Source organism: Tribolium castaneum, chromosome 6 (assembly GCF_031307605.1).
Source record: "Tribolium castaneum strain GA2 chromosome 6, icTriCast1.1, whole genome shotgun sequence".
NCBI lineage: Eukaryota > Metazoa > Arthropoda > Insecta > Coleoptera > Tenebrionidae > Tribolium > Tribolium castaneum.
The window spans coordinates 9,439,470-9,464,940 of NC_087399.1; the positions used below are offsets into that span (position 1 = coordinate 9,439,470).

At 32.7% G+C, this 25,471-nt stretch overlaps 6 protein-coding genes and 1 long non-coding RNA gene across 7 annotated transcripts in view; 3 read left to right on the forward strand and 4 right to left on the reverse strand.

Moving 5' to 3' along the window:
* Positions 1–25,471, forward strand: part of Pym (Partner of Y14 and Mago) — a 442,733-nt gene that overhangs the window by 124,609 nt on the left and 292,653 nt on the right. The gene's annotated exons all lie outside the window — the stretch shown is intronic.
* LOC655294 (SET domain-containing protein SmydA-8) lies at positions 1,641–7,136 on the forward strand. The gene is made up of 5 exons (XM_961822.4): positions 1,641–1,751; positions 1,797–1,975; positions 2,026–2,540; positions 6,304–6,538; positions 6,593–7,136. The coding sequence occupies exons 1-5, from the start codon at positions 1,699–1,701 to the stop codon at positions 7,087–7,089; spliced, it is 1,479 nt and encodes a 492-aa protein (XP_966915.2). The 5' UTR covers positions 1,641–1,698; the 3' UTR covers positions 7,090–7,136.
* On the reverse strand, positions 7,069–8,112 carry LOC655071 (uncharacterized). The gene has a single exon (XM_008203452.3). The coding sequence runs from the start codon at positions 8,110–8,112 to the stop codon at positions 7,117–7,119; it is 996 nt and encodes a 331-aa protein (XP_008201674.2). The 3' UTR covers positions 7,069–7,116.
* Positions 8,541–10,180, reverse strand: LOC654943 (SET domain-containing protein SmydA-8). The gene is made up of 2 exons (XM_961384.5): positions 9,957–10,180; positions 8,541–9,909 (listed from the first exon to the last, which is right to left on the reverse strand). The coding sequence occupies exons 1-2, from the start codon at positions 10,078–10,080 to the stop codon at positions 8,588–8,590; spliced, it is 1,446 nt and encodes a 481-aa protein (XP_966477.2). The 5' UTR covers positions 10,081–10,180; the 3' UTR covers positions 8,541–8,587.
* Positions 12,955–14,585, reverse strand: LOC654885 (SET domain-containing protein SmydA-8). The gene is made up of 2 exons (XM_961298.4): positions 14,407–14,585; positions 12,955–14,357 (listed from the first exon to the last, which is right to left on the reverse strand). Exons 1-2 carry the CDS (start codon positions 14,528–14,530, stop codon positions 13,003–13,005), a joined length of 1,479 nt encoding a protein of 492 aa, XP_966391.2. The 5' UTR covers positions 14,531–14,585; the 3' UTR covers positions 12,955–13,002.
* Positions 17,568–19,523, forward strand: LOC135266506 (uncharacterized). Its single transcript, XR_010334604.1, has 3 exons — positions 17,568–18,882; positions 18,929–19,264; positions 19,322–19,523. It is a non-coding gene; the product is annotated as an uncharacterized LOC135266506 (long non-coding RNA).
* LOC663297 (erlin-1) lies at positions 21,183–25,464 on the reverse strand. Its single transcript, XM_969353.4, has 5 exons — positions 25,316–25,464; positions 24,956–25,261; positions 24,821–24,901; positions 21,959–22,067; positions 21,183–21,910 (listed from the first exon to the last, which is right to left on the reverse strand). The coding sequence occupies exons 2-5, from the start codon at positions 25,067–25,069 to the stop codon at positions 21,231–21,233; spliced, it is 984 nt and encodes a 327-aa protein (XP_974446.1). The 5' UTR covers positions 25,070–25,261; positions 25,316–25,464; the 3' UTR covers positions 21,183–21,230.

The following is a 25,471-nucleotide window of genomic DNA, read 5'->3' on the forward strand; positions in this document are numbered from 1 at the left end:
TAAATTTGTTGTCGAATTTGTTACTTCGCTAAATGTTTTTGTACACTATAAGATACAAACTGGCGACTTGTTCAACTTGTTCTGTTTAATATTACAAGGGCTGGTTTCCGCTAAACCACGAAGCAACTGGATAGATTTAATTAATTTAATGTTTGGAAATTGATGACAAAAGTTGTCAAACTAATCACAGCTTCATTAATAATCATAAATTGCTGTTTTTCGGTAACAATTATCATGAGTGTTTTAGTAAAAGACGGAATGAGTATGATTTTAGTCTATCTATCTTATTCACAAACTACTAAAATCGTCGCAATTTTTTTAAAGGGTGAACAAACTAGAGAAAACTATTCAGTTTTTCAAAAACTGTATGCGAGTTTGTAACGTAGTATTTTGGTGATATTGTGTGAAATACCTTGTATACCGTAAAAAAACTTAAACAAGTTTAGAACTTTTAACAATGTCTTTTATCGCTATCAAAAGATGGTCCAAGATTATTTATTTTTCTTTTTGTTGTAAGTTTTTCTTCTGACGAAATTAGGTACTTTAATTAAGTGTTTTAACAAAATTACACTAAACAGGTAAAAAGGTCGTCAATTTCGATCTAATTTAGTAATTTTTTCTCAAAACTTTGCAAAATAATTAAGTTTCTTCAATTTTTTCCTAAAAATAATTAACAAAGGAAAAGTACAAGCAAATTATTCAAACAAAGCTCGGAAAGAAAGTTAAAATTTTCATCTAAAAGAAAAATCTAAAAGTAGATATCGTGATTTTCGACTTTCAAGCATAATTTGTTCGATAATTTCCAATATAATTTTAACACTTCTTTAAGAAACATCATAACTCAAATGAACTTGTAAAATATTAAGTAACTTTTTAATTACTTAAGTATAAATAGGTTTTCGCAAATACAAACAAAGTCTGACAAAATATTTATTTTTCAACTTCAACTACAAATTTTTACGCGAAAATTTTGCAAAATAACGAATAGCAAAATTTTTATTGAAAAATGTTTATGCGTCTAAATTAAAAAAATTGTCGACTGATTTTGGTAAGGTATTTTCTGATTTTTTTCAATTCCTTGCCTCGTTTTATAATAATATAATATAATAATAATAATAATAATAATAATAATAATAATAATAATAATAATAATAATAATAATAATAATAATAATAATAATAATAATAACAATAATAATAATAAAATTTATTTCCAGACTTATTAGTCTAAAGTGGACAAGTAACAATACAATATACCAAAAAAGAACAAAATTGAGACGATTAAATTATACAAAACATTATAAATTACAAAAAAAATATTCTAGAAGCATTACCTTTACAGTTTTAGTTTGGAAATTATTGAAGAAAATATCTAAATCTATTGTAATATTATTATATAATTTAAAACATTTAAAAAGTGGAAAATTCAGATGATGAAAGGTATTAGGGGTGGAAAAATAAAATGTAAGAGGATTTCGGTTGTTAGCTCTAGGTACTACAATGTTCATTTGATCCAGAAGATCAGAGCTGATAATATCACCACATAAAAGTTTTTGCAGAAAAATAATACATAGAACATTTTTCCTTTTTAAATTTTTGAACCCACGAGTGGATCTGACTGATCTGAGTCACGTGGACGCGAATATAATTAGTCTATTCTGTCTATTCCATTATTTTTAGTACATTGTGACCCGTTAAAATGGTAGAAGCTAACAGTTTCTACCAAGTGGCTAAAAATGAAATTTTCGGCAGGTAAAAAAATTCGATTCGTTTTCCGCGAAAATAAGAAAATTCCAGATTTATCGTCGCGTCCAAAAACATCAAACAAGGCCAGTTAATCCTCAAAGAAAACCCCGTGCTTTTGTGCCCCCAAGTCGGGGGCCCCATCATTTGCTTCAACTGTTGTGCCCAACTCAAGAAACTGTTCTTTTGCCCCGACTGTCGCATCGCAGTGCTGTGTAACCCCAATTGCAAAAGTAATTTATTTTTTTATTATCAAAATTAACAAATCAGAATCCAATTTTAGACCAATTTCACAACTTACAAGAATGCACAGCTCTCAAAAGCCTGCCAATCAATCACGATGATGTTTTATCGAATCCGGAAATTGTGACACCCTTACGGTGCCTCCTGTGGCGGCAATTTAATAAAAATCAACTGGAAAATTTTCTACAACTTGAAGCACATTTAAATTTCCGACGAGATTCACAAATCTGGCGTCGAAATCGCGTCAATATCGAGGACGTTCTCTTCAAGTTAAAAATACTTGACGAGAGTGATTTGAAGGAGGAAGTGGTGCAAAAAATTTGCGGTATTCTTGATATCAATACTTTTGATGTCCGACAACCGCAACGAAACCGATTAGGGTTTAATCAGGCGGAAAATTTGAGAGGGTTGTACTTAAGGGCAGCCCTCATGGCTCATGATTGTGTCGCAAATACACATTTGGCCGTTGATGACGACTTTGTCTTGTATGTGCATGCCGCTGTTGATATTCCGGAAGGGAGTCCCATTTATTTTAATTATACAGATGTTCTTCAGGTTTGTATTTATTAATTAACTTACTTATGATGCCAATTTCGGCAAGACTATGAAAACAGTTATTTATTAATAAATTAATCTGTTAAAGAAGGTTATTAATAATCCATATCAGTTAAAGCACACACGAGCGAAAGCGAGTGAGTGTCTTTTAATAGTTGCGATTATTAAATAACAAATGAGTTGATTACAACATTTTTTATTGACCGCAAGCTTTTTTTCTGGAAATATTTGGAGTTAAAACAAAATCGAAACCAGTTTCATTTTTGACTTCATAGTTTCAACTTTGACATTAAAATTTACTGTGAATTAAAAAAAGAGTAAATTCGGAAATAGGGTACAATTTATGTATATTTGCTAACCTGAAAGATGTAAATAATGAAATGTGAAGCATTCTACAGACTCAGAAGCCCCATAAAGCAGTAATTAAATTTTTCAACATCAAAATTACAAAAAGACAAATATACTCATTCTAATATAAAATCATTCAATAATATTGACATTAGCAAACAGTCAACGAAAATAGTATATTAATATACCAGTTTTATATTGTGGCATAAATGGTTTTAGAGCACGACGAAAGAGTGCTCCAAAAAAATGAGTGCCACAATTAAATCTTATAAAATGAGTGTAATATACTATTTTTTTTATTCTACATTTTTGTTGTTTGTTTTTGTTTAATTTAACTTTTGAAAATCTCTTCAAACTATTTCGTCTTAATTTTGTTAATTATTCGGGCTTTATCAATAAACGACTTGACGCTGTAGACAGATCACACTAAGCCCAGCACTGCCAGTACAACTTCTAAAAATTTACTATAAGCAGTTGCACAAAAATTCTCTTTATGAAACTACTTTTAGTTTCATAATGATCATTTTATGAAACCAAAGTAGAAAATATATTTTTGGAATTATACAGGGTCGTTAAAAAGTGTGGATGCAGTTAAATATTATAAAAACTATTCATCAAAACTTATTGAAATTTGGTATGTGCTTAAAAGTATAGAAATTTCAGATGTACACCAAATTTCTATCGCCATTTATTGTGATGATTTTTTTTAATAGCAAAAAAGGTAAATTTAATACATTAAAAAAAACATTTTTTCTGAGTTCTATGATATAACACATGCATACGTTAATATTATCAAAACTTAAAAAAAAATATCAAACTGATAAAATTTTGAAAAATGTAAAATTTTATTAGCATTGGAAATGTTGTCTTTATCCCTTTTTAGCTCTTTGCTGCTTGAATTTTGACCAAAAAATTAGTACAAATTATTAATAATTGTTAAAATAACACTAACTGAAAAAGAACACATTTAATAAAAAATAATAATAAAAATAAAAGCTTAAATACAAAATACGTCATTTTCATTGACATCTTAGCTTTTTGTCGCGGTAATCAACCATAGGAATGTCTGTAAGTTCAGTTTTACTTAAATATGTAGCATTGCTGAACTAATTATTAACTTATGGCTCATATAGAAGTCACAGATCGCTAATAACAATATTTTCAAAGCTAATTTAGTTTTACTTTTCCAGAAATTCAGAAATAAGTTTTTGAATTTTAATTTTTATTACTTTCTAATAAAAATAAAAGTACATTCGGTCCACTTTCATAAAAACCATTGTGGTGCAAATATCGTACTCTTGGCATTAACTTTTATAGGATTTGTCATGGTAACAGCTTAGTTATTTGCACCACAATGGTTTTTATCAAAGTGAACCGAAAGTAGGATATGTTACACCAATGAATGCAGAAAATAATGCGCTTTTAAAAATTATTATTTAATAAAATATTTCATTTTTCTAATTTTGTCAATTTTGGGAAAGCTATGTATGGAAAAATATGTTTTTTTGAGCTTTTATGAACGTAAAACGTCCCAGGGACTCGATCGGCATTATTGAGTCAACAGTTTTGCAAATATCAATAAATGTTAATTTTTCTAATTTCGTCAATTTCAGCAAAGCTATGACACAAAATTTATATTTCTTAAGCTTTACGAACGTAAAATATTCCGCAGAACTAAATGATGGTGCCGACAAATAATTTTTTTCCATTTTTTTCCTAATTTTGTCAATTACGATGAGTCTAAAATAAAATTCATATACAGGGTGCTCAAAAACTGGCGCACCAACTCAGTGGTACGTTATTGAGAAGCAAGTGCAGATTACGGGAAAAATGTTGAAAAAATTCCTAAAGTCATATTTTTACAATTCTGGAGCTACAAACTTATTGTGCTAACTTCTTTAGTTTTTATTATTTTTTTATGTTTTTATGTTTTGTACCAAGTAATCGTTCCGTAACAAAACGATGAATAAGTATTTTTAAATTTATTATTAAGATTTTAGCAGTTTTTTTAATTTAAAAAAATTAAAATTCATCCAAAAAATCACAATGTGTAGAGGTGCCAACACTGGGAATTATTTCCTAGGAAACCGTTTGAAAAATAATTTATTTTTATTCTTGCTCAAATTCTATTGCGATCACGACTGTTAGACAACGTTGCCACATATCATTTATTTAAAATCCATTATTTATCAATAACTTTAATACAAATAATTTTCTTACTATTTTTACCTTTATATGTAACCAGTTCTCTATCACACACCATTGAGTTGGTGCGCCAGTTTTTGAGCACGCTGTATTTTAAGATTTATTACTGTAAAATGTCCCAGGAAATCGATAGACTCTGAGAAAACTATCAATATCACTGACAGTTGTGAACATATAGACGATGATTTTAGATAAAATAACAATGTGTTATTTTTTAATAAACTCGTTTTAACTTCGACAAATGTCATTAAAATTTAATTATATATTATATATAAGATAAAAGGTGGACATTCGATATTAATGTGCAATTTATGTCTACTTGCTTTGAAAGAATAAGTGAGTAATTAATTGTAAAGCTTTAGAAAGACTCGTCAAAACCTTCATAAAGCAAGAATTAAATTTTTAAAGGTCACAATTACAAAAAGACGTCAATAAATGTATACTTTTTTAATATTAATAAACGGTCAATGAAAAAATATTTTTGTAAACTATACGTACGTACGTAAAATGTTTTAAGGAATAGAATGGTGTCGAGAAGACAGCTAAGTCTCTGAAAGTTAGGAAATATCGACAAAAATCGATACATACTTTTTATTTTATTTTTCTAATTTTGTCAATTTCAGTAAGGCTACACGAGCCAAAATGTTTTATTTTTTAGCTTTACGAACTTAAAATGTTTCGGAAAACTGACCGGTGTCAAAGAAACCACAAAATTGTTAACAATTTTGCAAATATTATAACCAATGTTAATTTTTTAACTTCATTTTTTTAATTTCGTCAATTTCGATGAGACTATGATGCAAAATTTATATTTTTTAAGTTTAACGAATGTAAAATGTTCCAAGAAATTGGATTCAGAATCTTAAATTCGTCGACAGTTTTTAACATTTAGCGACTATATCCCACTTCAGTTCATAGTAGAATTTTGCAACCGTCCATTTGAATTTTTTTTAGTGAAATAAAGTTCAAATTGAAAGTTTCTGTATAAGAAAAAAATTATGTGGTAAAATAAATTCCAGCGACAAATTTTGAGCCCAGGAACTCTCAAATTTACTCTGAAAAATACAAATGAGTTATTGTAAAATACCTATAATTTTTCCCGATTATTTCAATACAATATTAAATAATTTTTTTTACTAATTAATTCGTTTCTCAACTGGATATAAAATTGACAATTGTTACAGAAATACCAAAAAACCTTGTTTTTTAGGGTAACGATGAGCGAAAACGCCGATTACTCAACGCCAAACACTTCGAATGCCAATGTTCGAGATGTCGCGATTCCACCGAATTCGGCACCGAAATGAGTTCCTTAAAATGCCCTAGATGCCACAAGGGCCTTCTACGTCCAAACCCTTGGCAGTGTTCATCATGCCAACGCATTTTCCACGACTCTCTCATTAAAATGACAGTCACAGAATGCCGACGACGAATCGATGAATTCGGTAAAATCGCAACAATTTCCCTTACACCCCTTTGTCAAAATCATATTTCCACAGAAACTCCCACCATTGAAAATTTGGAAAAATTCCTGAAAAAACTAAGCTTCACGTTCCACCCCCAACACTACTTGGTTTTAGAAGTGGAGCAAAACTTGGTCCGTCTCTACTCACAAGCCGCCCCAAGTACGAAAAACTTGAACCGAAAAATCGAACTCTGCATCAAACTTTTGGACATTTTCCAAAAAATCGAGCCCGGGATTTCACGAATTCAGGCCATTGCCATGTACGAACTCCATTCAGCTGTGGCAAATTTGGCCCAAAAGTGCTACAATAATAGGGAGTTTGGGATTGAAGAGTTTGTCAAAAAGTTACTAACAGCTGAAAACATTTTGAAAAATTCGATCAAGTACCTCCTCTACGAACCCATGAAGAGTCCTGAAGGACGACTCGCACAGAACGCTCTCTCAGAGCTGAAAATGTTGCGTTTGTCGATTAATAACATCCAACTGGGGGAGAAAAAGAAAGAGACCAGAAAACCCAAGAAGAAAAAATAGTTTTTATTACTACAGTGTTACAATAAATCACGCAGTTTGTATAAGTAGATCAAAATTTTGCACCAAATTCTCCAGCGATTGTTTCGCAACAATCGCCAATTCCCCCTCGACTGAGTTCGGTGGTTCCAACTTCAAAATCTCCACCGACTTTTCAAGAAGTCCAACACCATCCTGCATTTTCTTGCGAAAGTCTTCTCGGGTGATTAACCCCGACTTGTATTCATTTCGCGCGAGTGAAATTAAAGGGGCGTGAAGCTCATACAGTGTGATTCCCCGGAGTTTCGAAAGTCCAGGTTCCACCACGTCCAAAACTTCCAATAACTGATAACACAACTCGACTTTATGCTCCTGTAACAAATCCGGTAATTCATGAATGGTGTAACCAGGAGCTCGTCCGTATAATTGCGTCAAGTCGACTCTGAGTATCGTCATGTAGGCGTTTTTCGGGTAAAAAACCGAACGATATTTCCTGAAAATAGCTTCGCGTTGCTCGATTCCTTCAGCTCCTGAAACCATCTGAATGGCTTCTATTTCACTCTGGACTATTCTGTAGACTTTTTTCACCGAACTTGCATTCGTTTTGAACTCACAGTGAGTGCAATTCCAGTCGCAGGAATCGCTCAAAGGATCACTGCTCAGAAGTATCCCATTGTCGCATTTGCTACACTTTAAGGTGCTTAAGTGTGTCCTTAGCTCGGTTTTATCACCACATCTTTTACAACGACAGTCCAAATTTTTGTTTTCTTTCAAAAAATCGCGCCGAATTAAAGTGGGCCAAAGTGGATAAACGTAGTTATAGAATAATTCCTGGTTTTCGGAAATGTTAACAGACGCTCTGAGTGTGATTTTAAAATCCTCAGGAGTCACAGTTTGAAAGAGATTTGTGACACAATTGTGGGAAATTTGTGATAATTTAGGGTACAAACAACGAGTCAAATAACCCGAAGGAGCTCTCACTTCTATCGCATTCAAGTCAAGGATCCCACAAACGGTGTGAATTAAATCGTCACAAAATTGATCCATTTTGCACACAATTCGTACAAAATCCACTACATTAACGATGTTTTTGCGAATTTTCAACCCCTTGACTTTCTCCGACCACCGTTTGGGTTTTGAACGGAAAAATCGAACTCTGCATCAACTTTTGGACATTTTCCAAAAAATCAAGTCCGGGATTTCACGAATTCAGGCCATTGCCATGTACGAACTCCATTCAGCTGTGGCAAGTTTGGCCCAAAAGTGCTACAATAATAGGGAATTTGGGATTGAAGAATTTGTCAAAAAGTTACTAACAGCTGAAAACTTTTTGAAAAATTCGATCAAGTACCTTCTGTATGAACCCATGAAGAGTCCTGAAGGACGACTGGCACAGAACGCTCTCTCAGAACTGAAAATGTTGCGTTTGTCAATTAACAACATCCAACTGGGGGAGAAAAAGAAAGAGACCAGAAAAGCCAAGAAGAAAAAATAGTTTTTATTACTACAGTGTTACAATAAATCACGCAGTTTGTATGAGTAGATCAAAATTTTGCACCAAATTCTCCAGCGATTGTTTCGCAACAATCGCCAATTCCCCCTCGACTGAGTTCGGCGGTTCCAACTTCAAAATCTCCACCGACTTTTCAAGAAGTCCAACAGCATCCTGCATTTTCTTGCGAAAGTCTTCTCGGGTGATTAACCCCGACTTGTATTCATTCCGAGCGAGTGAAATTAAAGGAGCGTGAAGCTCATACAGTGTGATTCCCCGGAGTTTCGAAAGCCCAGGTTCTACGACGTCCAAAACTTCCAATAACTGATAACACAACTCGACTTTATGCTCCTGTAACAAATCCGGTAATTCATGAATGGTGTAACCAGGAGCTCGTCCGTATAATTGCGTCAAGTCGACTCTGAGTATCGTCATGTAGGCGTTTTTCGGGTGAAAAACCGAACGATATTTCCTGAAAATAGCTTCGCGTTGCTCGATTCCTTCAGCCCCTGAAACCATCTGAATGGCTTCTATTTCACTCTGAACTATTCTGTAGACTTTTTTTACCGAACTTGCGTTGGTTTTGAACTCACAGTGAGTACAATTCCAGTCGCAGGAATCGCTCAAGGGATCACTACTCAAAAGTATCCCGTTGTCGCATTTGCTACACTTCAAGGTGCTTAAGTGTGTCCTTAGCTCTGTTTTATCACCACATCTTTTACAACGACAGTCCAGATTTTTATTTTCTTTCAAAAAATCGCGCCGGATTAAAGTCGGCCAAAGTGGATAAACGTAGTTATAGAATAGTTCCTGGTTTTCGGAAATGTTAACAGACGCTCTGAGTGTGATTTTAAAATCCTCAGGGGTCACAGTTTGAAAGAGATTTGTGACACAATTGTGGGAAATTTGTGATAATTTCGGGTACAAACAACGAATCAAATAACCCGAAGGAGCTCTCACTTCTATCGCATTCAAGTCAAGGATCCCACAAACGGTGTGAATTAAATCGTCACAAAATTGATCCATTTTGCACACATTTCGTACAAAATCCACGACATTATCGTTGTTTTTGCGAATTTTCAACCCTTCGATTTCTTCCAACCACCGTTTGGGGTCTTTCTCCTTCGCTAGGAGCATCCGAAGTGGTGTTATCCCCTCGTACTGCAAACAAACATCGTACGGATCGTCCACATCGTTAAATTTGACCCGATTCTTGGCAAAAATTTCGCACTCATTGTCCTTGTGACTGGACAAGGATTCGCATTCGGGGCCACAAACCGGCCAAGAGCACTTCGAACACGCTGTTTTTGAGTCGACACATTCGAAACAACCAAGACACAAAACGGGTGATCCTGAATTAATCGGTTATTGTTTTTTCAAATTTGAGGAAAAAACGTACCTGGTTTTGGGCCGTAAACAAAAGGGGTTTCGGTGAGGATTATTTCACCGGATTTGATAAGACGATTTGCCACAACATGACGGTCTTGATCGGTTTGTTTGATAGTAAACGGGTTGGTCGTCATGTCTTGAACCGACTGTTGTGTACTTTTGTGCAGTTATTTAAAAAATCATTAGCGCTGAATTTAGCAGCACTGGATAAATAAAGGTCGGGACGTTGTTTTTTTGGCTCTGTTCCAACTCCAACAGTGAAGACTTTATCGTTTCAAAAATAGACCAAGAGCTATTTCGGATGTTTTGTTTATTAGAAAATTGCAATTAAAAAGTTGGATTCTAATTTTTTCTGCAATTGTGTTAATTTCGACGAAACTGAGGGACAAAACTGATATATTTTTAAGCTATTCCTAAGTAAACTGTTCCGAGGAATCGATCGACATTGAGAAAATTTTAAAACCTCCTGTTGTTTTGAATATGTGACAAATATTATTTAATTCGATTTTCCAACTTTGTCACTTTAAGCCAAACAAAAGAAAGAACAGAACGTACATTTTTTTAACCGTGTGTATGTGAAATGTTCCAAGAAATCTACAGGCGTTGACGAAACTTCAAAATTTCCTATCACTGTGAAGATATAATAAAAAAGCCTATATTAAAGAAGAAAAAATACGAGGAGGCGAAGTCTGGCTACTTAACCTCTATCAAAACAAAACAAAACATAAACTATGAAATATAAACTCGAAAATAACTAAAACCAGTATATAAATGCAAAGAAAAATACATTACAAGAATAAACAGAAAATAATATAGTTTTTTTAAGTAATATGAAATAGAAATATGTTGGCATTCTCAATAATATTGAAGAAAATAATAAAATAATAATACAAAATAGGGAACCAAAAACAAAAACAGCAAAAGAACAAGAACTAAAATAATAAGTATTTTATTTTTGTGTTTTAAATAAGTTATTAAATTTAATAAGATATTAAATCTTTTCGGCTACAAGTGTGTAAAATGTTCCAGAAAATAAATTTTTGCGTTTTTGAACTTTTCTTACTGCCAATCAATTTCCTAGATCTGTACTACACACAGATATATCGTTGAATATTTATACAGCGTATTAGGGAATGGTTTAGCAAAAATTAAAAGGTAAATAGAGAATGACAAGATAAATTGATTAAGAAAAATTTATGTAAATCAAGAATGCATATTTTTCATAAAAAATTGTTCTGAAATTAAAGTCCCAAACCTTGAGAACCGCTGAACTAGAATTATAAAAATTTGCGTAAATTTTAGTATTATTGACAAAACAGCAGAAGAAATTAATTTAATATTTATTTAATAAAATTTAATATTTAATAAGAAATTAATTTAATTAATTTTAAATAATTTTAAGAAAAAAAAAATTTTTTTTGCCAAGACCGGAACTCAAACCTCCCACACAAATGAACATGTTAGTTACAATTTTTTAAAAAATCACAAAACGCCCATGCGCTACCATTTTCATTTTGTTTAATAAAAAAAAATAATTGCTAATAAACTACCATAAGCCACACACTGGCTCTCTCCATGTGAGTTAATAAAAATTTCTAAAAAAAGTATGCACTTTTTGGAAAAATGATACAAGGGTTTTAACACGTCTGATCATGACAAATTCACATACGAAATAAATAGCCATTTCCTAATACCATGTATAATCATGAATTGTTTTATTTTTATTGTTCTAATTTTGTAATTTTTGACGATACTATAGAAATTGTTTAGATTTTTTGAGATTTATGTATGTATCGAGGAATTAATTGGTAGCATGAAAACTACAAAATCGACGCCAATTCTAAAGATATCAATTTTTTTAATTTATTTTTGTCAGTTTTGGATTAAAAGTTATATTCGTATTTTTCAGTTCTATGTATAAAATGTTCCGAGGAATCATTTGGCATTGGAATACCGTACTCTGTTGAAGATATTAACAAATATTTACTTTTTAATTTAAATTTTAAAACTTTCTTAATTTCGGTAAAACTATGTGACATAATTTACATTTTTTTGACAAACGTGTATGTTTAATAAATTAATAATGTAATAGCTGCAAGAAACCAAACATGGTCGTTTAAAAAACCTCAAAATCGCCAATCTTTGTAAAGATATCTATAAATATTTAGTTTTTTTTTTAAATTTATTTTATAATTTTGTGAATTTGTGCCAGACTTTTGAACAGAACAGAACTAATATCTTAGTACAAAATCGCCGACACTTTTGAAAATATCAATATTCATTTAATTTTGTAACATATTTTTTAACACAAACAATTGTGACAAAAAAAACTGCAAAATCGTCGCAAGTTTTGGAGATATCCACAAATTTTTCTATAATTTTTAATTAAATTTTAATAATTTTGTCAGTTTTGGTAAAACAATGACCAATGACGAGTATTATTTTTTTGAACTCTATGTGCAAGATGTTCCGTGTGAACGCTTGGCGTTGAGAAATTGCAATATCGTCGATAGTTTTGATGATATTTATTTATTTTTTAATTACATTTTTACTAATTTCGGTGCGGTTGTAGGAAAAAAATTCTGTTTTTAAGATATTTATTGTAGGGAAAATGTTCTGAGGAATCAATGGACATCGAGAGAAACTGCAGTCGCTGATGCAATAAATAATTATATTTCGTATAATTTTTGTCAATTTATTTTATTTTACATTTATTTATGTAAAATGTTTAACGCAACCAATTCATTTATTAATTTGATTTATTCTTTCTTATTTAGTCAATCAAAAAAACTATTTACTTGAGTTAGTAAACCAGGTATTTTACGCCATTTAATCTTTCATAAGTTAATACTAAGTTTACGAGAAATGCTAAAAGAATTCCACTAACAAAATCAATAACCCAACTTGGTAAACAAGATTTGCATCTATTGCCCCATAAATCAACGACACTCAACCATTATTAAACTGCAACCAATAACAGGAAAAAACCCGAACAAAAATAAAACACAAACACTTCACGACAAATTTATTAAAAACAACAACAACAAATAAATAAATTATGCAGTCTCTATCAACAACTCAAAATTCTGCTTCAACCCCTCGTAGGCCTGTTGCGCCACCAACCCCAACTGCCCCTCATTCGAATTAGGCACCTCAATCTTCAAAATCTCCACCGCCTTGCCCAAAATCTCCACAGCCTCCTCCATCTTCTTCCTGAACTGTTCCTTATCAATCATCCCCGAAGTGTACTGATTCCTGGCAAGGATCAACAACGGCGCATGCAACTCGTACAACGTAACGCCTCTAATCCTCGAATGTCCTGGCTCGACAACATCCAAAACCTCCAAAAGTTGATTACAAAGCTCCACTTTGCGTTCCAACAACAAATCGGGCAAATCCTCAACAGTGTAACCCTCAGCCCTGCCGTAAAGTTGCGACAAGGAGGTTCGCAGAATGGTCATGTAGGCATTCTTCGGATGAAACACCGATCTGTACTTCCTAAAAATAGCCTCGCGTTGTTCGATCCCTTCAGGCCCCGAAAGCATCTCCACGGCGTCTATTTCGGTCTGGACCGCTTCGTAGACCTTTCGGACGGCGATTGCACTGGTTTTGAACTCGCAATGGGTGCATTTCCACTCGCAGGTGAAGCTGAGAGGGTCAGTGCTTACGATGACCCCATTGTCGCATTTGTTGCACTTGAGGGTGCCCAAGTGCGTCCCTAGCTCGGTCTTGTCCTTGCACCTGTCGCACATGCATTCGAAATACTTGCTCTCTTTCAAAAACTCGCGCCGGACGAGAGTCGGCCAAAGCGAGTAAGTGTAACTACTGAACAATTCGCCACTTTCCGGAACTTCCACCGAGGCGGAAACGCTGACTTGAAAAGTGTCACAGTCGACGGAATGGTGCACGTTTGAGACGCAATTATGCGACAAAATCGCCAACTTCGGGAACAAACACCTGATTAGGTAACCAGAACTGGCCCTTGCCTCGAACGCGTTGATTTCCAAAATACCACAAACGGTGTGAATTAACTCGTCCGCGAAGCGGTCCAACTTACACGGCCCTTTGAGGTAGTCGACAATATTCACTTGATTGAACTCCCAAATGGGCTTGGTCTTGCGGACGTCGTTGTGGCTTTCCATCGCCTCGATCTCCTCCTGCCAGCGTTTCGGGTCTTTTTCCTTCATCAGGAGCACCCTCAGGGGCGTGATGCACTCATATTGGAGACACACGTTTGTCGGGTCTTCGACCGCCTGGAATTTCACTCCAGCGGAGGCGAAAACACCGCATTCAAAGTCTCGATGGCTCGGCTTCGCCTCGCACTCAGGGCCACACACCGACCAGGAACAGTGCGAACACAAAACTGTACAATCGACGGGTGCGAAGCACCCCAGACACAAGGGAGGTGAATCTGAATTACTCACTTAGTACCAAAGTTGTCACAAAAACCAAAAACTTACCCGATTTTGGTCCATAAGCAAATGGAGTTTCGGTGAAAATTAATTCGCCGGGTTTAAGCGCCCGACTTGCCACGGCAAATCGGCCCACTTTTTCGTTCCTTTTGATAGTAAACAAGTCGCTCATTTTTGCACTGAATTGTTCGCTCGGCGCGGCTTAAATATAAACACCGGTGGAGTTCGAGAGAATTCTCGGTTAATCTATTGGCAAGGTGCCCACGGTTACAACAAACACAATCTTAAGTAATTGTTCATCGAAGTTGTTGTCAGTAGGGCGAAGATGGATGAGGTGTTGAAACCTATCAAAATTTTGACCGCTGTCGCGGGTCTAGACGGGGCCAGGACCAAAATCCGGTTTTTACAATTTGCAATAATTTCGATTATTGTAGTTTGTTCGGTTATCACAAGACAAATAGTTAGGTCGGTTCATGACACTACAGGGTTTGTTATACAAACGGTTGAGTCGGTTTGTTACAATTTTCGCATTCCTGTAACACTTTGTTGTCTGGTTATGGCGTGCAAAAATGCACACCGGATTGAAGATTTTATATCAACGGCTCGAATTCTAGACAAGAAATTTAGAAATATGGGATTTGATGTTGATTATAGTACGGGAAGACGACAAAGCCGCATTTTTGTGGGGGTTTTAGTTGGCAAAATTGTATTACAACAGATGCCCTTTTATTTTCTAGGTAAGATTTTTTTATACTACGAGTAGCGAGGATTGACCAAAATTTTGGCAAAATTTCGCTGTCTTTTAAGCATCGACAATGGGTTCGAGATATTTTTTTGTTGGAGCAAGTACGAAAAATCCATACGTTATTTTTTTTCGGTGAATAAACGAGTGAGAAACGTGTTTAAAATGTTGGAATTTTATTTGTTGTCTTTCACAAGCCGATTACGGCGAAACTGGACGACACCTTTGTAATCGGCGGGTCAGAATCTATCAAATGAAATAGGGTTTAAGAGATTTTGGTTTTATTTCTCGATTTTTTTATTTTGTTTATTACTTATATTTGTAAAACTATTTGACAGTGTTAAGAAAGTAATGTAATTATTTATCAGTGGCATATTTACACATGTGGACTAAATAGGTTATAGTCTAGGACGGTAGAATTTTAAAGGCGGTAAAAATATCATTACTTCGATAAATACCTAGTAGGTAAATAGACGGGTTTCTTTTTGTTTCAACTGATCAAATTTTTACTCGTATTTTTTACTTCGTAAATTCTTAAATGTTTGGTTGATGAGTTTTAAAAAGATTTTTAGTAGATTCATTTCACATTTTAAAAAATACCCCATGAGTAATAGTAGAAAAATCCTGAGTAGTACTCAATTTAAAAAATGTCTTAGAAAAAAAATGGCTACGTTTTTTGAATAACAAAAACGTTTTAACAGATACCTCAGAAAATAAAGGAGACATATGTGCACGTTTGCTCTTAATATAATGTGTTTTTAAATGATTCTCATCTAGTTAACTTTGAAATTGGTTTACATGTAAAAAAATGTGCCGATCTGCTCAATTGAATTCTCTGACAAGAAATGTCAAAACTGTCAGTTGTGAAATTCACAAATTGTCAATTAATTTCCTTTGAAAATTTCGTTAACATGCAACAAAATTCTTATACTATGCAAAAAAACACTTTTATTGTTGAAGCTTATTTCCAAATTGGAAATAATAAATGGAGAATGGTAATATTCGGTGTCTAAATACATACCTGTCATTAATTCCATAAAGCGGCATTTCTGTTTTACATGGGAAATTCACAGACGACTAGATGAGAATCATTTAAAAACACATTGTATTAACATTACAAATAGCTTCTTCAGGTTTTTATCTTTTTATCTTACATTTGATGAGAACTTAAAAACAATTAAAAATATTACCGAATTTTAAAGAAAATCAGTTGATAAAGAGAATGAAGTTAAAAATAGATAAATATTTACTGATTTGTTTTTATTACATTTCAATGCTCGAAAAATTATAGAATTTATTTAATGTTAAAACAATTAGACTTCTTTAACTGTTGTGGAGCTGTGTTAGGTATATTAAAACACCAATATCTGTAATATTTTTCGAGCAGTCTATGCAGTTTAGCTAAGTTGAACAACCGTCCCGATTTAGACAGGACATGTTTAGGTTTTTATAGTATTGTCCTGATTTATATTCATGTCCTGTTTTTCCCGATTTTGATACAGATTTAAGTTAGGTACTACGAGAAAAACTAGGATTCCAGATTTTCTGACTTTTTTTGAATAAAAATCCCGGAAATTTTTGATGTTTCGAGAAATTTACACCCTTAAATAAACATAAATTAGGTAATTTATTTTTTAAAAACAAAAAAAAAATTTCCGAATTTTACAGATTACGAGAAAAGCCAATCGTTTTCCGTCATTTTTACGATTTCTAAACCCGTTTTTTTTGGTCGTAAAAGAGGCCAAATTTTCCAGATATTCATCTTGCTTCAAAAAATCTCGACTAGAAACCTTACAGCTAACTCAGGCTGTAAAAATCTTGGTCGCTTGAAAAAGTTCATTAAATACAACAAACAATAAAAACATTAAATTTTAGTAAAATTTGGATAGATTTTCATAAGATTTTTGCAAAAGAATATGTTATGGAGACAGTGGCGGAACTAGCTCCTAATTTTTGGGTGGGCACATAGGTGGGTAATAAATATTCTAATATTTTACCCTTAACGACACTGTGCAGATTTCAATTAATTTTGCATGTTGGCAAACTAATAAACCGATCAAAAAATGATATACTAAATTAAAAAAAAAAATCTGCAGCCGCATGAAAAATAATATTAAATGCGTTTTCTATGAAACTTTTTATTTTATCGTTTAGAGTTGTACCAGTTTTGTACCTTCCAGCAAAAATTTTCTCGCTTAGAAACGATTAAACTCAAAATGCGTACTTACATCCCTAATTTTTTTCGAGCAGTTTAGTTTTTCACTCAACATTTTAATATATTTGTACCTACAGATTGAATCCTCATTCGCTTATAATACTCTATTAATTTTCATCAGTTTGTAGTAGATGTATTTAAAACTAGTAATTTCTTATAAATATTAAATAATAAGTTAGATTAGATTATAATTACTCATAATTCCTCTATTTTGATTAGAAGAATTTTTTAGCCCCCCCCCCTAGTTTCGCCACTGTATGGAGAGGTAGATTAGCGGTACCAAAAATAACAACAACCATAAAGCTTTTCTTCATGTTTTACGTCACTATTTGACATTCTGCAATATTGTTATTATCAATATCCTGATTTTGAATTTATTGAAGTTGGTCACCTTAAGTTTAGCAGTTCATTTGAGGGGTACTTCTTATAGAAGGGTTAAGTTCTACAAATTTCCAAAGTACGACGAAAATAAGTCTCCCTGTTCTTTTTTGGGTTTGCAAAGTTTTCCCGATTTTCTGAATTAACCAATAAATGTATTTTTTGATGAAATGTTGGGGGCGGCCAAAAATTAAATATCTTGGGGCGGTAATGAACCTATAAATATGTTTTCAAGTTATCACCACAAAGAGATTATTTTTGTTTCGCTGTTAGCGTGAGGACAATAATTCTTTTTTTAAAGAACAAAATTAACTTTCCAATGGTAAAGAACTAATGAACATAGGCGAATATGGCCAATACTTCCAAAGTTATTGGCGGATACTTACACTAAAAATCGATTAAAATCTCGACAAAAATCGAAAAAATCAAAAACTTTTTTTACACTTTCTAAAAGTCCCAGAGGCATAAAAAATGTACAAAATGTTCCTAGACCGTCTGTTTTTAATTCTCAAGTTGGGATTTTTTTTATTTAAACTAACAGAACTTATAAATCTCCAATTAACAATATTTTTAAGGTACAACGTGGAGTTTGGTAGACCTTCTCGACTTCATCGTTTACAACCTCCCCGCATATCTAATTTACGTGTGTTCGATTCACTGGATTTCAAACATTGCGATAATTCGCCTCCAGTTCAAAACCCTCAACAAAATTCTCAAAATATTGCGTTACCAACAACCCTGGCTCACCGAAACTTATCGTTTGCGCAAAAAGAAATCAATATCTGGCAGAATTTTGATTCGTGAATGTGGCACATTTTACGACACTTTGTGCATCCAAAGTGGAAAAATAAACGATGCATTTGCCGCCCAAATCCTACTCTTCATTGCAATGTTGCTTTTGTTGATAATTTTCGATTCATTTCAAACTTGTCGGATGATTCAGAATTTAACACAATTTGATTGTGGAACTGTTATTTACAATATTATGTATTTTGAGACCTTGATGGAGCTGGTTTTGACGTGTATTTCAATCGAGTTCGAAGCGGCCCGATTTGCCGATAATTTGCACAAAATCAATAATGACGAAATTGAAGATGTGGTCAATTTATTGATTCTGCAGAGTTATCACCAAAGGGTTCAGTTCTCAATCTGCGGTATCTTCACTCTTGGTGGAAAATTTATTTATTCGGTAACTTACAACACGAATTTTCAAGTCAGCTAATCATGATTTGCAGATATTTGGCGCACTGACCACTTTTCTTATCATGTTGCTACAATTTGAAATGTAATTGTAATAAAATTAATATTTGTTTTTGTGGGCGAAAGCGTTATGGTGCGCTACCGAACAACCACAAAACATTTTTTCAATGACCAACTTTCCATCCGATCGGAAGAAAATGAAAGTTACTTTTTACTCAATTGTTAAAATATATAAAGAATTCTCACTTAAATTCTGTCAACACACTTCAATCTCAACTGTACCAAAATGAATTACAAAATCTTTAACGTTTTCGCTGTTTTATTTGCCCTCGTTGCTGCAGCTCTGGCGGCCGTTGTCCCGGTGGAAAATGGTAAGTCGGCATTTGATTAAGTCTTAGAAAATTAAATTTTTTAAATTAAATTTCCAGTTGCCGAAGCTAGTGATTATCGTTTGAAAAGAGACCATGGACACGGAGTAACCGGACCAGTGCACACTTATGTGAAAACAGACAAGCATGCCAACTTTAAATGGGGTGTCAAGCACCACGTAGGACACCATTACGCCGGTCGTCGCTAAAAATCATATTTTTGTCCCCCTTTTGTACTTGTAAATAAAATACGTTTAAAATCGACCATACTTTATTTCCGGTAACTTACAATTAATAATAATAATAATAATAGGCCTGTATTAAGGAAAAATAAAATATAAAAATAAATAAATATACAAACTCTGTAGGGGCGAAGTCTAGTCAAAGATTATTCAACTGAACCCCCCAAAAAAAAGAAATATAAAAATATATATAGAGTGACCCAGGGGTGTGTAATCGGTCTATAACTTTTTTGGTAATTGAAATACTGCTATACTGTTTTTATTATCCGATAAATTGACTTAAAATCCACAAACTAAAAATATTTTTATTATGCACAGGGTGGTGAACCCAAGTTATATTTTTTTAAATAGAACACCCTATATATTTTTGCATAGTTGGAATCTACGTGTAACTTTATATAAACTATTATGGGTCTATCTTCTGTCGTTTTGGAATTATTCAATTTTTCGTTATAAAAAAGACCAATTTTTAAAAAATTACTGCAAAGTCGCCTATGAATATTTTCCGGTAAATTTGCAACAGAAAAATTAGGAATACCTTGTAGATTTAGCAAATAGATGACTATTAATTAAAGCACACCGCTAATATACAGTGTGTCAAAATGCAAAAAGTTGAATAACTCATTTTTTTTTCAAATGAAACACTCTGTATTGTTTTTATGTATTGGTAGAATTTTTGATAAGCTTTCAGACGGTATAAGGTTTGTATAGCAAATTTAGAACATTTTTCGAGATTTTTCAAAAAAATATTTTTATTACAAGAAAATTAGTTATCCTAGAATCTGATAAGTCAAAAGGTAATTTATTTTTGATATGTACTAATGTGACTAATTACATTAGTAATCTAATTATTACTTGATACATAAATGAATTTTGTTCATCAAACAATAATAATAAAACAAATAAAAAAAGAATTTTTTTTTAATTTTTAGAAAAATTTCACATTTGCTATACAAACTACATATCATTAGAAAGCTTATAAAAAATGCTATCGATACATGTAAAAAAATACATGGTGTTCCATTTGAAAAAATGAGTTATTTAACTTTTGGCGTTTTGGCACATCCTGTACATTATCTGCATGTTTCAAGTCACAGTCGACTGTTGCTAAAACTACAAAATATTCTGAGTTTTTTTGTTGCAAAATTTTCGGAAAATATTCATAGGTGACTTTGCAGTGATTTTTCAAAAATTGTTTTTTTTTAAAACGAAAAGTTGAATAATTCCAAAACAAAAAAGATAGACCAATAGTACTTTAAATAAAGTTACATTATTTTTTTGTGCTGAATGCAATTATGTAGAAATATATAGGGTATTCCATTTAAAAAAATGTAACTTTGGTTCACCACCCTGTGTACAATAAAAATATCTTTTATTTGTGGACTCTAAGTCGATCTATCGGATAGTAAAAACCGCATGGCAATATTTCAAATAATAAAAAAGTTATAGACCAATTACGCACCTTTGGGTCAGCCTGTATATAAAAAAAAATTAAATCTCTTCCAAAGGAACACCCCACACTTATTATTATTATTATAGTGTTAATTTCTATTCCAAGTGTTGTAATTTCTATTAAAGTGTAAAAGATTAGGAACAATACAACCTGGTGATGTCTTGTAAAAAGGCCGGTTACGGCGACACCTAGCACCGTCGTAATCAGCGCTTGTAAATAAAACTCGTTTGAAATCGACAAAACTTTATTTCGGTAACTTAGAATTAAATCACAATCAGGGTCGCCCTTCTAACTTCTTCTTATCGGCGAAAGTTTCGCCGGAACACCCCGAGCTGATAAAAGTTTGCGGGATGTCTTTGCCGAAGTAAACTTTGTTGTTTTGCGACAAGGACTCGTACTTTTTCAGTTCGATGTATTCCGGCGTGTACAACAATTTATTAACTTCAGCTTGTTGTTTCATTCGGTAGAATTCAGCATCTGCGTGACTTTTCTGCCTTGCTAAATGCATTTCGTCTTCGATTTGAGCAATTCGTTGCAATGACTCTTTCTCCATAATTTTTTGCTGATATTGGATTTTTGCAACTTGCGCTTCTTTTTCAGCTTCAATCACAGCTCGTTTTCGTTCAGTTTCGGCATCTTTTTCAACGACTTTTTGATGTTGCGTCGCGATCAACAATTTGGTCTTTTCGCCTTCCATCAATTCGTAGTTTTTGCGAATGACTTCGGGGATCTTTGGTTTTGTTACGCGGACGGCTTGGATGGTGAGGCCAGGGGCCATTTCAAGCAAATCGCGCTGGAGGGCTTGTTTGAGGTTCTCGTCGATTTGGTCGAACAAATCGATGTAAACCTCGTGTAGGGTGTGAATACTGCAAAATTGATTCAACTCGTGGTGGATTTTGTTGAAGATTAGGGTCTTGTCGTAGTCGGCAGTGTAGTTTCGGACAATATCCATAACTGCAATTTTTTTTGTTTATTGAAAAAATAAAATAGAGAAAGAGCTACCGCTATTGGCATTTAAATGATTAACAACTTCTATTCTATCGAAATAAATCATAACACCGCCGCTGGTGCCGCAAGGGACATTCTTGACTTCGTCAGTCTGAAGAGTAACCTAAACAAATATGTAAGTTGTAGCAAAGTATAAACGCGACGGGACGGAAACCAAGATGCCCTAATTATATTCTCGCAACTAAAACACGTCTTTTATTTAATGAAAATCAATGATAAAAATTACAATTTTTATAAACAAGTCATGTTAAACATACGCCCCGTACATACCAAATTGCTAAATAAAGTAAAATTAAAAAAATTAAACGTTCGTCACTATCTTCTTGCAGGAATTCTTGAGACCAATCTATTCCTTGGAACATATTAGTGCATTACAGAGGCCTAGCTCAAAATATATATTGTCGGTGGAAAAGAGGACAGGGTAATGTGCATAGTTATTGGCCAGTTAAGCAAAAATCTAAATCTGAAAAATCATAACCACCTTTAAAATGAAGATATAGATAATTCGATGCGCGATTCGAAACTGAAGATCGAGATTGTACAAGATCCTAATTATTATACAACGTTATAAACTTTACTATTATTTTTTTTATAGTATTTTTATTTATTAACTGTAAGAAATTCACTTAGAAGTAGACCAAAATACGTACAACAAAAGAGAGTAGTTTGTGCTTTATATCATGAGCACGTGAGTTTAAAATTTTTTATTGATGAACTCATAATGCCCCTGTCAAATAATTGAGCACCTTACCGTACATAGGTAACAAATTGAAAAAAGCAGATTATTCTATACAGTGCGTTAGCATTTGTTCAACTATAATTTTTAGCGTGTGATAATTTCTCCAATTAGCTTAGTATGTCTTACAAATTTTTGTAAGGAAAAATGTAGGGATACGGGAGAAAAGGAGAGAATTTATTTTGTTACTTATAAAATAAAATAAAAATAAAGAGAAATATTCATCAACATCTTTAGAATTGTCGCGGTGATCTTGCGGCTTCCTCATCGCCAATCGATTGATCGAAACATTTTACATTTGTAATATTCAATAGAAAAAATTTTTCAAGATATTTGTTGGTAGTTATTATTACTCTTATAAATGTACTGTCTCCATTTTTGGCACGGATATCAGTCATAACCGTTATTATAACTTATATTAGTTATATTACTTTCCTGAACGTTAACGTTTCCATGCAATTGTTTCTAATGTATTGACATGTTTTTTTTATTATTGAACGTAACATTAATACTAATAATAGTGTTATGTGAAGTTCAGCGAAATAATATCTTCACTATAGAATATTAGAGATCTAAGAACAGAGCCGGATTATAGTTGTGAGAGCCCCTGGGCTAGAAACGGCGCCCTCTTCTAAAATTTTTTACTAATCATTAATTTTAGATAATTTATTAAACTTTATAGTTTTTTAACTAAGGTAAACACATATAGAACAGTACCTACATAACTTAATAAAATTAAAAAAATACATACATATAAATAACGAACGAAAAAAACATAACAAAGTCTCCCTTACTTACTATAAGATGTATGACTCCTATTAAGTCCTATTACACAAAACTAAATAGGTTTAAAAGTGTGTCCTTTTAACCAACTGATTGCAGTTTTACCGCTCCGTACAATTTTTTAATACGCACTCTATTTTTTTAAGATAAATGTAAAACTTTCAAGCAATTCATACGAGTTAATAAAAAAAATAAGTAGGTATACCATTTTGTTCTTATACGTCTTCAAGTGCTGCAAATATTGGTTTATGTAAAAAATATGTTAAAAAATGTCGCTAACCTCAACATTTAATTTATTAAACAAAAATAAACATTCAAATAAACATAACTTTGAGACCAGCAAGCATCGTTTCTTTATTGGTATACTAGAAATTACAAAATCCCGATTCAATAATTATTTTAATTAATATATTAACTATTATTAAAATAATTTTCATTAATTAATTTTAATTATGAGGAATAGTAGAAAAATTCTAAATAAGGTATAAAAAAAACAATAATTTAATAGCAAGCACTGATTTATGCGTGATTAATATATGATTATGAATTTTTGAGATAGGGACAGTAAAAAATATTTAAGGAGACTCACCTTGTATATTGTATAGAATTCAGAAACATTCTTTCTTTCCTCAACCCAATCACTCACAAGCTTTTATTATCCAAATTTTGTTTTTGTATTGATTTTGAATAAGTTTTTATTAACTTAAACTCGAAAAAAAACATTTAGTTAGGGTATTTATGTATCAATAACTTGATATATACTATTATTTTTATTTTTATCAAGCACATTGAAATCATTGGGAACGGCCACGTCTGTAAAAAAGACGCCCCAACTTTTCATATTTTTATTTTTAATTTGTTAAAAAAATGTTCAATTTGTTTTCAGTGGCGCCCCATTTTGGCTGGCGCCCTTAGGCTTATAGCCTAGTTAGCCTAATGGGTAATCCGGCCCTGTCTAAGAACTCTAGTAAAGCACTGATATAATTGTTTTAATAGTGAACATATGGTTAACACTGCTTGTTTTATGATCATATAACATTATGTTCTGTAATTCATAGATCACAACTATCACTTGCAACAAAAAATAATTCGTGAAGTGAAATGTGTGTCAAATCATATTCAGTTTGAAAAAGCAATCGTGCATACAACAGTTTCTTTTCTTTTGATAGTTTTATAAATCCAAAATGTACATCGGCAGAAAAGGATAAAACAAATTTTTCATGTTTCAACGTGTAGTGTCTTTATTTCTACCGATGTATATTTTGTATGTGTTATTATGTAAGTGGTATTTTTTGCGAAAATATAATTAGGCATCTCCTTCTAGTTTTTTCTTTTACCTGAACCGATTTGTATATTGTCAGCAAGGGTATCATCATATGATACCCTGGTGAGCTTGTTACAGGCAAAAGTGCGCCTCCCTGAAAAATATTAAAAACAATATTGACAAATCAATAGAATAATATAATACATACCCTAAAATACACCCCAACATGTCCCTCTTCTATCCGATGCAAGGAATAATTAAAAATGATAAAAAGAGTTGATAACACAGTTCCAATTATTAAATGTTCAGTCAAGTGTGACATTTTTATGCAAATAAAGCAATCGACTGGTTAAATATTAATATGAACACATCATCTAATAACACTTATCGGAAATCTTTAATTTCTACTTGGGACATTTTTGAGGTTATGTAAGTTGAGAAAGAACAACCGGGAAAACTACACTCCACCAAGCACAAACACAATATTGATTCTGAACACATACTTGAGTGAACACTAGAAAATAAATAACAAAAAATCAAATTTTTTCACAAAAAATTGAATTTTTACAAAATGAATCCACATCCACTTTTTGCTTCACTGTCGCAGAATTGGAGTTTCTTACGTTCAAAGTCACGCGTGGTTGGGGCCTATTTTATTTTAAAGAAATAGGCACAAGATAACAAAAAGTTCAAAATTTTTTCCTGATAAATAAATTATTTAACC

Excerpts from the sequence above, each read along its gene's own strand:
- LOC655071 (XM_008203452.3), bottom strand. The coding sequence starts at position 8,112 with ATGGATCAATTTTGTGACGATTTAATTCACACCGTTTGTGGGATCCTT.
- LOC655294 (XM_961822.4), top strand. The coding sequence starts at position 1,699 with ATGGTAGAAGCTAACAGTTTCTACCAAGTGGCTAAAAATGAAATTTTC. Across the intron at positions 1,976-2,025 it reads GTGTAACCCCAATTGCAAAA|ACCAATTTCACAACTTACAA; the intron begins GTAATTTATTTT and ends ATCCAATTTTAG. Across the intron at positions 2,541-6,303 it reads ATTATACAGATGTTCTTCAG|GGTAACGATGAGCGAAAACG; the intron begins GTTTGTATTTAT and ends CTTGTTTTTTAG.
- LOC663297 (XM_969353.4), bottom strand. The coding sequence starts at position 25,069 with ATGTCACACTTGACTGAACATTTAATAATTGGAACTGTGTTATCAACT. Across the intron at positions 24,902-24,955 it reads ATGTTGGGGTGTATTTTAGG|GGAGGCGCACTTTTGCCTGT; the intron begins GTATGTATTATA and ends AATATTTTTCAG. Across the intron at positions 22,068-24,820 it reads CAATATACAAATCGGTTCAG|GTTACTCTTCAGACTGACGA; the intron begins GTAAAAGAAAAA and ends ATATTTGTTTAG.
- LOC654943 (XM_961384.5), bottom strand. The coding sequence starts at position 10,080 with ATGACGACCAACCCGTTTACTATCAAACAAACCGATCAAGACCGTCAT. Across the intron at positions 9,910-9,956 it reads TGTTTACGGCCCAAAACCAG|GATCACCCGTTTTGTGTCTT; the intron begins GTACGTTTTTTC and ends CGATTAATTCAG.
- LOC654885 (XM_961298.4), bottom strand. The coding sequence starts at position 14,530 with ATGAGCGACTTGTTTACTATCAAAAGGAACGAAAAAGTGGGCCGATTT. Across the intron at positions 14,358-14,406 it reads TGCTTATGGACCAAAATCGG|ATTCACCTCCCTTGTGTCTG; the intron begins GTAAGTTTTTGG and ends TGAGTAATTCAG.